Source organism: Tamandua tetradactyla, chromosome 1 (assembly GCF_023851605.1).
Source record: "Tamandua tetradactyla isolate mTamTet1 chromosome 1, mTamTet1.pri, whole genome shotgun sequence".
Taxonomy (NCBI): Eukaryota; Metazoa; Chordata; class Mammalia; order Pilosa; family Myrmecophagidae; genus Tamandua; species Tamandua tetradactyla.
Window position 1 is genome coordinate 137,192,118 of NC_135327.1, and position 14,994 is coordinate 137,207,111.

The following is a 14,994-nucleotide window of genomic DNA, read 5'->3' on the forward strand; positions in this document are numbered from 1 at the left end:
TATCTTAAAAGTATCAAAAGAAAAGGAACATTAGATCAATGGCTTAATTCTTTTTGTCAGCAGCAGAAACCATAAGACAATACAATCATGTTTTCAAAGCACTATAAAACAATAACTATCAACTTAATATCCTCTACTCAAATTGTTTTTCACAGATGAAGGAATAATAAACATACTTTTAAATAAATAAAAGGTAATGGATTTGACCTCAAATAATGCTGATATTTGAGAAAAATGATAAAAAAAATATAAGGACTGAGATAAAAGCAGCGGTGAACAAAATATTGGGAAATAAGTGAATGAAACTAAGCAAACAGTGAAGATAACGAAACTATTACCCTATGGCCTAATTTGTGGGGAAAGTAGGTAGAACTAAAATACTGGATGAAAATAATATGTAAATTGGAATTATAATTTAAGATAAAGTGTTATAATCTTGCATTATTCAAATCAAAGAGACATAAATTGTATACATATTTAATAACATGTTAAGTAATCATGTTAAATTTTCTAATGCGGCCATTAAAAAATAAACATAGAGCTCATGTCTTCAAAACAAATATACAACATGCAAAAAAGGAAGAAAGGAAAGTGTAGATAATAATTCAATAAAGAAAATTAACAAAACCCAACAGGTGTGGATATTTTCAAAAGATAAAACAAAACTCTTGCAAGATTCGCCAAGAAGATAAGAAATTAAGCAAAAGTAAATTATATTAGTGTCATAGTTATCTGTTTCAGAGTATTTCTGATGAGGATAATGTTAGGAAAAATTAATGCTAATAAACTTGGAAATAAAAATTGAGAAATTGCTTGATATGCAACAAATGAAAAGTAACAGTACCAGAAGCTGTTATGTACCCCAGAAAAGCTGTGTCCTTTTTCCTGATCTAATCTGGTGGGGGCAGCCATGTTTCTTTTAATCTTGATTCAATACTGTGTGGTGGAAAGTCTGATTGGATTATTTCCATGGAGGTATGGCTGTGGGTGTGAACGTTTGATTAGATGGAGGTGTGGCTCTGCCATTTAATGTGTGTCTTGATTAGTTTACTGGAGTCCTTTAAAAGGGGAAATATTTTGGAGAGAGCCACCTGAGCCAACATGAGACCCAGAAATTTGGAGATGCAGAAAGAAAATGCCCCCTAGGGAAGCTGCTTGAAACTCGGAGCCAAAGACCCGTCAGACACCAGCCATGTAGCTTCCCAGTTGACAGGGGGGCTCTGGACCCATCAGCCTTTCTTGAGTCAAGGTATCTTTCCCTGGATGCCTTAATTTGTAATTTTTATGGCCTTAGAATTGTAAACTTGTGACTTAATGAATTCCCTTTATAAAATCCGTTCCATTTCTGGTATATTGCATTGTGGCCGCTTTAGCAAAACAATACAGTGACTAAAGGAAAAGCAGAGAAAGCCTCAAATTTTTCAATAATTCAAGAAATCAAACCAGTAGGTAAAAATATTTGTACAAATCAAACTTTGGAACCAGTCACATTGCTAGTGAGTTCTGTGAAATACTCCATAAATGGATCATTTGAAAATTACATAAATTCTTTCAGCAAATTCTTCTCGTTCTTTGATAGCTTTGATAACAAGCATTGACAAAAATGATGACATGCTGCTCTCCCTCACAAATATTGATCCTAAAGTCAAAGCCAAATATTAGCAAACTGACTCTATCTATGCATTAAATATTAAAAATATTAATCCCCAGGAGTGCAAGGTTGAAATATTCTTAGTATATCAATTCATGTTATTTACTATATTATCCAATTAAGGAGAAAAATCATGATTAACTCATGCAATTGAAAACTTTTTTAAAAATATAAACATCTTTATTCTATCCTGATAAAAACTCTTATCAAATTATGAATACAAGGGAACTCTCTGAACTTGAAAAATAAGGTCTATGAAAACTGACAGATTGTCATACTTAATTGTGAACATTTAGCTTTGATGACCACAGAGAGTGAACAAGGACGAATTAGGATTAATGGATTTCCTGTTAAAAGAGCAGATTCTCAGGTAAGGCACAGTTTCTTGTACTTAACCTTCTCTTCAACCCTCTTATCAGGGCTTTGACTGAAGGTGGATGAGGCATACACTTCAAATGAGCTAGATTCTGAGTTTGAAAGGCCAAAATGATGGATAACAAAGCCAAAATTCTCAGCGGTCTTCTATTAGCAGAAATGATTGGGCCAAAATTAGCAAAATCGATTTAACAGAGATGTCTGAATATTCAAAATTAACTATATCTATGTAATATTTGAGAGAATTTGCTGATTGTGAGTTGATGTTGAAAAAAAATAGGCAAAATCAAATTATTACAAACTTAAGATAGGTAAAAAGTACAATAAAACTATGAAGAAAATCAAATAAAAAGGCAAACTAATCATGGCTCTTACTAAGAAAAATGTTCTATTTAAATAAAGTGTGAGAATTGAGGCAGTCCTGGGATGCCTCCCTAACCTACTATATCAGAATGTCAGTGCTATTTATAAATTCCCCTCATATATATTTTATGATTTTCAATACCAACTTTAAAAGTACACATTGGATTTGAGAGGGTCAGATATCTAGAAATCATATTAAAGGAGTGGAACATGTTAAACTTTAAGTTTTTTAAAAAAGATGTAAGAGCATTCTTCAAATAAAAGAAAATATTGATGGCTCACTATATGTTATAGAATATATTTCAGGCATTTTAATATCCTTAATTTAATCCTCCCAAACCTTAATAGTAGGTACTAACAACCTAGTTTTACATAAGAGCAAACTGGCTCAAAGAGATTAAATCTGATCAAGACAGAGTCAAAGTCAGAAATGAGCGCAAACCCATGTTTATTTCTGAAATATAAATGTGCCTATTCTCATTTTGCTAATGTGAGCCCTGAATATTTGAGGGAATGTAATGTGGAAGAGGCAGAGATTTTTGCTGTTGTTCCAAGAGAAGGAGAAATAGTGAGTGGAATTGAGGGGAGTCAAATTAAAGCAGATTCAAAAAGGACTACCCTAAGAATCTTTCACACCAACAAGTCTACCAATGGACTCACTTCCTCATATATAGAAAGAAGAGTTCTGCATACCTGGCTAATTTCCAAGAGTTCTTTCTATGATAAAGGTATGTGATTTTTAAGATGACATACCAAAAAATCTTAGGTATGATTAAAAGACAGCTGTATTCTCATCTTGCCCATTTCAACAAGTTTTACCAAATGAACAATCACGTCTTGTGTGCATTCACTTAAAGTTCAGTTACAGGTATAGATTCTGTGTTGCTTTCAAGTTATTTTTAAACAGTTGACAGTTCACTATATGTTTTAGAATATTTTATAGAAGAATATTTTAATATCCTTAATTTAATCCACCCAAACCCTGACAAGTAGGTACTAACAATCCAATTTTATAAAAGAGCAAACTGACTCAGAGAGATTAAATTAGATCAAGACATATAACCAAAGTCAGAAATGAGTATTTGCGAATTAAAATGTGGAATAAAATCCCTAATTTATCCTTATTAAGAATAAAATAATAATTGTGAATGGTAAAGTACAAATAAAATATAAATGTAAACGTTTAATAAATTGAAGCATTATCTACATGAAAGAAATAAATGCATACTCTGTTAATATTCTGTTACCCTTTGACCCAAAAAATAATTTTAGTGATGACCACAATTTGGAAGGAAGAGATTATTTTAGGCACTATTAGCATATGTGAGCTTGCTGTTTTGGTGTCTGTATTTGTCTCTGCAACATGATCTAATCCTATAAGTATGGAATGTTCCTTTTGAACTAAAGCCTAGAATCATTTTGAGGATAAGAACCAATAATTTATTTCTGAAATAACTTTGGAATGGAGTCCCAAATGACAAACATAATGAGATTCTGGAGAGACTGGCTTTTCTTTTGGAATTTTCCTGTAGTTGAATAAACTATACTGTGAAATAGAAGACTGAACTCACTAATTATAACAAGGACAATCCAGATATATTCTTTCAAGACAGCTCAGAGAATTATTTGGTGTTTCAAAAATACTTTTATTAAAAAAAGACTATATATATTTTAAAGAATGATTAATCATTTTGCTTGCCTGTGTCATGAATGACCAGCTAAATTACAAAAATTGTTTTATAAAAATACATCTTCTAGTGTGCACGGGTGGTTCAGTGGCAAGCGGGAGACCGGGTTTGATTCCCAGGCCATGCACTGCCCCCCACCAAAAAAATCAATTTTCTAGTCTTAAAACTAATTTTGGGAACTTGTCAGGTCTTAATATTATTGGTATGGTTCTCAATAAACTATATTTAATATGTTTATTGTGAATGTTCATTAACTCTCTGACGTATTCTACAAATCAATTTTTTGTTTAAATTCATCATAAATATGACTCATCAACATAGAGTGAGGATAATGAAATTTGGTTGTAATTTTAAAAATTACTATCTGTTCAATAAGGGTTCTTAATTGATGTTATATTTATTTGCAATACACATGCTGGTTCATTTCTGAAAACTCTTGACACATTTTTCTCATGATTCTTGAGCCAGGCAATTGATTAAAATGGAAATTATCTAGATTATTTTCATTTTGTTATAGAAATAATGGATATAGCACTAGTAAAGGAGATTTGATCGGTACTCAGAAATGCGACAACCCTTTTTAGGTCTCAGTTATTCCCCAAGGTTGTTCTTTTTGTTTTCAAAATTTCCAGTCTGGTTGTACAAAATGTAACACAAAATATAGCTTCAGGTACAAGTATTCAAGTTCCTACCAGGTCCCACTGGCTTTCCCCTCACATCCCATAATCCTGCAATAAGTAAAAATAAAAGATATTTAGAGAAGTGAGATATTCTCCAAATCTGTCACCCATGTAAGATACTGCTACAATTTCTAATATTCACTTTATTGTTAGAGATTTTAAAACTAAACCTATCAGGGACAGCTGTATAATCATGTTGGAAACTTTCCTTTCAAAGTGTTGCACATGCTAGAGGCCCAAAAGAGCTTATTACCTAAAACCAGCAAACCAGGATATTGTGACAAACTCATTGACTTGCTCTTGACACTCTCACAAATAAATAATGCTCAGTCATCCAAAATTACATAGTCAGTTGTCTTCTGAAAATAGAGAAGGTGATATTTTAATGAGATTTTATTTTATTCTCAAATGTTTCATTCTTGAGCCTAGTAGCCACTGTTAAATTAGATAGTCGTGCCCAATCTGTCAGTTCATGTTTGATTATGTTAACTAAAGTCTATGTAAGAAATATTAACAGATTCATCAGCTCTCTTATCAAATTGTATTAGCCGTCTTTGTCAACCAAACTTGGATAAAATCACCCAGAAAATTATTCTAGAGGGTTATCATCACCAGGCAGTGAAACATTTTGCATACTTCACCACTTTCATATCCTCAATATCATATGTGATGGGCAGCTATTTCAGAAAACTGTAGAAATTAGATATATTCAGATATATCTGGGGCAAGATAAATTTGCTGTGAAATATCTGTTAATCATGATTTAGGAAAACTGTAAATTATGCAGATTGTTTCTATAAGAAGAAATGATAGACAGGATGAAGTGCAAAATCTTTCTTTTATGATTTGTGGATTTAAAGAATGAATTTGTTCCATTAAGATCTTACTATAAATTAGGCACTGTTCTAGGTGTTTGACATATAATCAATGAACAAAGTAGTCTAAGACCCCTGACCTTTTATTTACATTTGGTGATGGAAGACAGGCAGGAAAAAATTAAGGCAATCTATGAATAATTTAGCAGCATGTAGAAGAGTATAATTGTTAAGAAAGAAAAAGAGAAGGCAGAGTAGGAAAAGGAGGACTGAGTGCATGAGAGTGGAATTACAAATTTAAATAGAATGGCAGAGTCCTCTGATTAAATATATATATATAATTTTTAATAAAACTCTTGGGTTAAGAGTTCCAAAATTCATATTTCTTTTACTTACCTAAAATCACATTAGCTTTGGTAAAATAGAGTAGTTGAGTACAACGCTGGTGCAAGATATGTCTGCTATTTTCCTGAATTTGATTTTTCCTGGTAAACCAGAAAATTGCCTTCTTTGTGTTATTGCCTTAGCTCTTCAAAATTCACAGGCACAGCAAGACTTAGAAGATGACCTGTGACCCAATTTTGGGAATTGCATTTGCTTTCTCTTTGGGATGCAAAAATTGTTATTAGAAGACTAAAAATCTACTCGCTGTAGTTTGGATCAGGCCCTTCATCCATGTAGGACAATATCATATTTCCTTCGATGAATGCTTGGTTGCAAGTGAGCCGAGGACATATTCTAGAAGATGTTTCGTATCAAATATAAACTGATGATTTCCTAGAGATTTTGTAATGATTTCAGCTAAAAATGTTATAAACTTAATTTGCATTACCAGCCTCTACCAACTCTTGGTGACTGCTTGCTTTGTTCATTCTTTCTCTTTTCTTCGAAAGCAGGAATTTCAAACATCAAAAGGTTGCTTTACTTTATTCCTTCTCCTCCCCCAACCCTCATATCTAGGATTCATAGATTGGTAAAAAATTAGAAGTGTCTTCATACAGTGTCTATACCGTGCATATTGTAGTAATTTTAATCAAATTCTCTCATCATTTGCATTTTCAAGAGATATTAACTTTTACTCTTTTCATATAGCAGCATATACTTAATCATTTTAAACATCGTTCAACGAAACTCCTGAGTATCATGGCATTTATCCTACTGTTTAAAACAGTTATATAAAATATGCATGAGCGTGTTGTTGTGTATGTGTGTGTGTATAAATATAGTACCCTACCTCATAAAACACACAATATGTTCATCACATTATGGTACTATTAGATTTGACCTTGAAAATTGCTAAATTGTTTTGCTTAATGTTCTGATGATATTTTTCCTGATGATAACCTACAATGTTGCTCTTGGAATTGTTGATAGTTTGTGCTTTTAAAACATTACTAAGATAAAATTTACATATAACAAACTGCAAACATTTAAAGGGTATAATTCAGTGAGTTTTGACAGATGTAGTCACATACACCTATGAAACCATCATATTACCACTATCAAGAAACTGAACATTTTCACCGCCTCCAAATCTTACAATCCATCCCTTCCTTCTCTCCCTTGTCCAGGTAGCCATGATCTGTGTTCTGTCAGTACACTCCGGTTCACACTTTCTAGAATTTTATATAATGAATAGTATACTGTGTACTCATCGGTATCTTCCTTCTTTCACTCAGTGTAATTACCTTGAATTCCTATGGTTGAATATCAATACTTTGCTCCTTTTTATTGCTGGTGGCATTTTATTGTAAAGATATTCCACATTTTGTTTATTCATTTACTTCTTGTTGGACATTTGGAGTGTTGCCACTTTGGAACTATTACAAATAACACTATTATAAACATCCGTGTACAAATACTTGGGAGGACATACATTTTCATTTCTTTGGGGTAAGTACCTAGGAGTGGAGTGCCTGAATTATAAGACAGGTGTATGCTTAACATTTTAAACAATTGCCAAACTGTTTTTTAAAGTGGTTGTACCATTTTCATTCCCACCAACATGTTAGAGGCTTTCAGTTGTTCCATAACCTTGTCAACACCTAGTATTGTGAGTCTTTTAATTTTAGCCATTCTAATTGGTATGTAATGGTACCTTAATATAGTTTCATCTTGCATTTTCCTGAGGACAAATGAAGTTGGACATCTTTTTACATGCTTATAAGCTATGTATGTTTTCCTTTGTCAAATGGCATAACGTTTTTTGCCTATTTTTATTGTTTTTCGTCTTATTATGGATTTGTAAGAATTCTTTATATAACTAGGTACTATCCTTTGTCTGATATATGTTGTGAAATATTTCTCCTCATCAGTGCCTTGTCTTTTCATTTTCTTCACAATGCCTTTTGAAGAGTAAGCATTTTTAACATCGATAGAGTCTAAATGAGCACATTTTTACATTTTTGGTTGGTTCCTGTTTTTTGGTTTGTTTTTGTCTTATGCAAGAAAAATTTAGCCACACTCCAAGGTTTCAAAGGCTTTTCATCTATGTATATCTCTAGAAATTTTGTAGTATTAGTTTTACACATAAATTTGTGACCCATTTCAAATTATGTTGTGAAATTAGTTGATGTTATTTTCTTTATGGACATTCAATTACTACAACATTCTTTGTTGAATGCATGTAGGGTTTTGTGTCTATAATAACATATTAGACTATTATCTTTAGGAAAATTTGCAAAGATCTTTAGATCCATGGATTCTGGGATAAGTTTTTAACCTTTGTGATTCACACTACAGTTTCCAAAGAATTTCATGCTTTTTGTGTCTTTAGTCTCCAAGCAGTATTATAAGGTAAGTATCCTTAGTATCTGTATGAGAAAATTAAAAGGTTAAAGTATTACTTAGGATATTAAATACACACACACTGACATACACACAAAGTCTAATCACAAACCTAGACCATCACACTTCATTTTAGCACTTCTGGGTTTTCATTTTTCAAAGGCATACTCCCTAATGCCAAAGAGACTCAAGAAATATCCTTGAGACACAGCCTGAAACAACCATTAACTTTTCACTTAAGATTCATGTTTTAACTCTAAAAGACCATGTGACTTTTATCTTTCTCTATGTTATATATGCAGAGGTGAGTTAATATCAAAATAAAGTTCTAAATGGCTGTTCTAGTTTGCTAGCTGCTGGAATACAACACACCAGAGCCAGATTGGCTTTTAATAAAAGGGGATTTATTTCATTAGTTCTTCAGAGGAAAGGCAGCTAACTTTCAACTGAGGTTCTTTCTTACATGGGAAGGCTCAAGGTGATCTCTGCTGGCCTTCTCTCCAGGCCTTTGGGTTCCAATATCTTTCCCTGGGGTGATTCCTTTCTGCATTTCCAAAGGCCTGGGCTGAGCTGCGAGTGCTGAGATGAGGTATGCTGAGCTGCTCGGACTGTGCTACATTGAGCTCTTTCATTTAAGCACCAGCCAATTAAATCAATCATCATTCATTGCAGCAGGCACACCTCCTAGCCTGCTGCAGATGAAATCAGCAACAGAAGAGGTTCACAAGCCATTGGCTCATGTCCACAGCAGTATAACTAGGCACCTTCACCTGGCCAAGTTGACAACTGAATCTAACTACTACAATGGCCTATCATCACTGAAATAGATGCTGCAGATACATCAGCAGGCTTGTGCATGTAGTTAGCCCTGTCCACCACCATTGCCTTATGAATGTACAACCCATTTTGAGATACTCCCATATCGATTCTTAACCACAGCTCCTCAGATTTGCTTAGTGTTATGAACAATCTTCTTTTATTTACAGAAGAGTTTAAGTTGTGGGCTAAAGTAAACATCATCATCATCATGATGAAGATCAAAGCCCATTCTTCAATCCAAATAGGTTTTGAACTCTTCTGAAATAAAAATTTATGGACTAGTGTTGTTGGTTTCTTTTTTCCTTGCTGTTTAATCAATGGTATATATGAGTAGACATTCTGAAACAATGAGAATGTTCTAGAGACAATAAAGTTGCAGACCATTTTCCATGAGCTGCAAAACTAAAAGATACAAAGTTTCCAAATTATGTTCAAATGCAATGCTGGAGTTTTCCCTGATAATGTACTGCCAGCTTTAGAAGACACACTCTACTTTGAAACCAGGCCCATATCTGGATCTTGAATAAATGGAAGGGGATTTTATTCTCTTCTGCTATCCAGTACTTTTCAGTACTTGACAAGATAGATTATACTCCTTCTTTACAAAGACCGTGTGTTTGATTTACCATGGCAAAGTGATATTCACAGATTTGGATATCTATACGGAGTTTGTGTATCACTGACAACAGTCATATCTTTCTGTTGCAGGAGCAGGAGAATCAGGAAAAAGTACTATTGTTAAACAAATGAAGTAAGTATACAACTATTTTACATGTTTAGCATTTGATGTTAATATTAGTGTTTATTATTTGATGTCTGGCAATTCTTAAAGTAAATACTTTTGGGAAAAAACTTGATTGAAAATCTCTTCTAAATTGCAGGTAGTGGTAGAAGTGTCACATATGTGCAAATATCCCTCCTATCCTTTTGCAGAAGCATAACAGCTGAATATTAGATTTCCATTTTTATTTTTTACTTCTCAACAAAATAAATACACAAAAACAGTACTTATCTTTTGCAATATGTTTATATATTTATAGAGCAAATATATTATCCTGGGAAGGATCTAGGGCTTTAATATTGTGGTGCAGAAGCTATAAACGTTCAAAATACGTCAATCAGTGATCTTTTTAATTTGAGAAAAATCAATGATTTTAACCTCACTGACATTTTGCCTACCTGAGAAAGAAATGTATATTTGAAGTTATAACTATTATGTATTTCCATGTTTGCATTTATTTACTCTATTTTTCTCTTGACAATGGAACAAGAAGCCTGGATTTTTAGTAAGGAAAAAAATAACACAAAACTTCTATAATCCAAGAATGTAATGTTTAAATGAATGAAATGATGGTTTATAAGTGGAGATCGATAGAGGCAAAGACATGACTCTGTCACTGTTGGAGTGCTTTAAAGGACAATAATTGCTCTAACGGAAGAATAGTAATCAATTTTGAACTTATTAAAAATTATATGCTTAAGGACTTTGTTCTTTGACACATATTATGTGAGGGAGTGCTCCCAGTCAAGGAGGAAATTGTCTGGTTACAATCTGAACCTCCGGTTTTCCTTCTTTCCAGGTACTATATCATGAAAGTTCCCTATCAACCAATATTTAAGCCCCGCTTTTGAATCTCTTGTATGTGCCAACTCCCTAAAGCCGTTTATTTACTGAGCCACATACATCTCTGCACCCCCAGATTTGACCTTTTCTTATCCCTGAAGACAGGATTCTCTTATCCTGTGTACTGAGCATTCTAGTCTTGAGTGCTAGCCCACCCTGCCACCTGAGTCATCTGCCACTCAGAGCATTAACATAGTGGTCACCTGTTCTTTCCTTTCAGGTTATAAGGCTTGAATCTCTCATATGCTTTTTACCTCTCCATTCTCTATAAGCTTAAGTGCAGTGAAGAATTAATCAATTATTTGTATATAGAAAAACTAGAATATTTAAGTATATTAAACCATAAATAAAATTAAACAAAATATATAAAACTAGAAAAAACTGCAATAACTATGATAGATTAATAATTGCCCATCCTACTGTACAAAAGACCTATAGATTGCTAATAAAAAGAATATAATGCCCGATATACAAAAGGGGGAATCTATGGACATTCAGCTCACTAGACACAAAACTCAAATAGCCACTGAGTTTACATTTCAGTTTAACCTCACTAGTTTAAAATAAATAGAAATTAAAATTCTAATGAGGTATTTTTCATCTTACTAAATTAGCAAACTTTATTTTTCAAATAGTATACGATAATGATGAGATTTTGAGAATGAGTCTGTCTCATTACTACTTGCGAAATTATATATTACAATAAATTTATAGAAAGAATTTTTGCAATATGTACGTTGGCCTGGAAAGAATTTTAATAACTGACCTATTGATGGAAAAAATGCATTTTAAATAATTTTCAATAATGAAATAAGTTTAATTTTAAGAAGGTCTTAATTATAACAATGAAATATGGGATAGCATAAAATACCGTAAATTAAAATAACCATACAAATAGATTATCAAATTATGGGAGAATTCATCCTTCAATGGAAATATTATATAGCCATTATAAATGATATATGAGAAATACTTAATATGGGAAATACATATAGTTATATTAACTAAATGCATTTAGTGACATTAAAAATTTGAGATACAAACCTGCATAAATATCTTAATCTCAATTATGGCAAAATATACATCTTTTAAAATGGAAGAACCTATATTGAAAGTTCAAAGAAATCTGTTCTAAACCATTGGATTTAAGTTATATTGACCCTTCATTTTGAATACTGCCATGCTTTTCACATTTTCTATAATGAGCACATATCTAAAAAGAACAAGTCTTCTCTAGGTATTACCTTATTGCTCCTTCTTTTTCTCAGTAAAGTAGCTCTTTAGTTTCCCACTTTCCATTTACTCCTCAACATCTCTATCACCCTGTCACCCCTAAAATGTCACAGAAATTGCTCTACGAAGGTCATTATTATCACCTTCTTTCTGTTTCAGCAATGCTGAATGTTTATAATTCAATGGGCTTATATACTATACAAAGTAATAGAATTTATTGGCCCAGAATATGGGCTCTAAAATCAGACTATCTAGGTTTGTTGTACTTAATGTATCTGTGCCTACTTCTCTTACCTAAAAAATGTAGGTTATCATTTTACCTACTTTTGGAAGGTTTATTATAAGCAATAACAAGATATGACATATAAAAACTGAAAACAGTGCTTAGCACATATTGAAAGCTTGATATAAGGAAGTTTCTATTTGTTCATACTGATTCTTCTGCCCAGAAGAGCCTGATGCAGCATGTTACAAAAAGTGTGCAGTGAAAGCTGACTTATTTAACAGCTGTAAAATGTAAGCTGTTCTGTTTACAAATTTAGCTTTATTTTGTAGGTAAATACCTCTATATTACAAAAAGCTATTTATGCAACATCTAGAGAAATCATATTGCTTAATGTTCTTAAAGTCCCATTTGAACTAAACTCTTTTCACCTGTTTTTATCATTTTGCTTTGTGATGGATGTTTCCACATCCTGTGATGAAAGGATAGGGTAAGAACTTGTTCCACACAGAAAACCTAAATTCTCTCAAATTCATTCTTAATTACCATTTTAATTTAATATCAAATAATTTTCCAATTTCAATTTTTGAAATGAAATTAGTGAACTCATTTCTAATCTATCCAGAAGTATATCTTACTGCATTTCTCTACACCTTTGTCTATTTACTTTATTTAATTGTTTAATGCAGTGAGATAATCATGTCCATATTTAAAGTTGAAATATATGAATTCTTAGTAATTAAACATAGGAAACATTAATTAAGAAATATAGACATTGCTTTTACTCCTTTCACTTAAAAATACTTGTATTGTAAGGTTTTAGTACCTTGGGAGGCAATCATTTTTTGTTTTACTGTTTTGTGTTTTTTCCCCCTGGACTAAAGCCTTAGTGTGTGTAAACAGAATACAAATGCTTAGTAATATGACATCCAAAAACGTTGCCTTAAAGAGCACACAACAAGCAAAAAGAGCAAGACTAGATTACGCAGTAAAGATGCAATAAAGTGGAGTTAGGACACACACACACACACAAATTAGCTTTTAATAGGTCAATCTGCTTTAGGCTGTTATTCCCAAACTGTTAGTAAAACCTTGACTTCTAACTGAATGAGTGGAAGGAAGAGAAGAGTTCAGCCAATAAAGTGTCTGGCCATTTGAGAACTCACTGGCACGTACACAGACAGAGAAGTGACGAGGGATTTAACAACAGGCAATCACCTACATTAAAAAAAAAAAAAATGCTTTTGTTAATGCCAGAAATAGAAAGCGGCACTCCTATTTTCCAGTATGTCTTAAGGGATAGGAAAAGACATGAAATTTCTACTAAATTACTTCACTTCCTATAGAAATCATGTTGTAAACACCACACAAAGTTCCAGAATACTGTATATACCTTTGTTCTGGGAATCTGGAAGTTATTCAACTGAAAGGGAGTAAACTTTCTAAGTAATGTGTTCATGATTTACCGATTTTAAATGAGTGATTTATCCAGAAATAATCTTTATCTTCTTCAAATTTGGTACTTTCGACTTAGAAGAAAACATTGTCTTCAATGATTGCAATAATAAAAATTAAAAGTGTAAAATGGCTCAGATATAGCACACATATGGACAAAATTCTTACTTTTTTTAACTAAGATAAATTGTAATTTTATTCAAACAAAGTATTATTGATGTGCTTTAATATTACAGTTATCAACCTTCAACTCACAAAAGGCTTTCGTGTTTAAATTACAGGATCATCCATAAGAATGGCTATAGTGAGCAAGAATGCATGGAGTTCAAAGCCGTAATTTACAGTAATACTTTGCAATCCCTCCTAGCTATTGTGAAAGCCATGACCACCTTTGGGATTGAGTTTGTGAATCCCAGAAGTGCAGTAAGTATGCAATTAATGACAATTGTAGATACTACATGGAGTTTGAGCCATAAAACAGTATGACTCAGTAAGTTTGCGGTACCAGTCTATACTAAATGTTTTTAAGAATATGAAATATATATTTGAACCATTGACTCTGACTAATGTAAGATTATCTATTTTCTTTTAAATGATACTTTTCTTTTTGAATGTATATTATATTATTTAACAGTAGTTGTCTTCCTAGGGGTCAATCCTAATATTAAAATAGTGCCATGCATTTAAGAAAAATAGTGCTTATATTTGCTAAATACAACAGTGATTATTGTATAAAATCCAAACTGCAATATTCCCACATTTATTTTCTTACCTTATTTATGAGTCATTTTATAGAGAGTGCTTTCATTTTTTAATAATAACTCAATTATCATTAATGTTCAAAATGATTATTAGAAAGATTATATGGCAACAGGGACACGTGTATTTTATAATGTTAAATTTTGAAAGGAAAATTTTAAAGTGTGTGATTAAATAAAATGTTTGTATACAATATATACCCAAATAATTATAGTATGTTTTATGTAAATAAAATATAAATAATTTCATCTTTTCTCTAGTTTGCATTTTCATAATGCAGCTATTTTATCCCACTTACGTTAAAACAGTTTATGTGCAAATATATAAAACTATTTTAGCTGGTAATGAAACATATAGTATTTTTCCAAAGAATAATAGTTTACTACCACTACCTCCCCTCCAAAATAGTGCAATTGTATACAATCCTGTTCTAGTTTGCTAGCTGCCTGAATGCAACACACCAGAGACGGATTGGCTTTTAATAAAAGGGGATTTATTTTGTTAGTTCTTCAGAGGAAAGGC

At 32.3% G+C, this 14,994-nt stretch overlaps 1 protein-coding gene across 1 annotated transcript in view; it reads left to right on the plus strand.

Annotated features, from left to right (window-relative positions):
- GNAT3 (G protein subunit alpha transducin 3) overlaps positions 1-14,994 on the plus strand; it is a 49,816-nt gene that overhangs the window by 10,066 nt on the left and 24,756 nt on the right. Inside the window, exons 2-3 of the mRNA XM_077152984.1 lie at positions 9,887-9,929; positions 13,995-14,136. Coding sequence (XP_077009099.1) covers positions 9,887-9,929; positions 13,995-14,136 — 185 coding nt within the window. The remainder of the gene's footprint in view (positions 1-9,886; positions 9,930-13,994; positions 14,137-14,994) is intronic.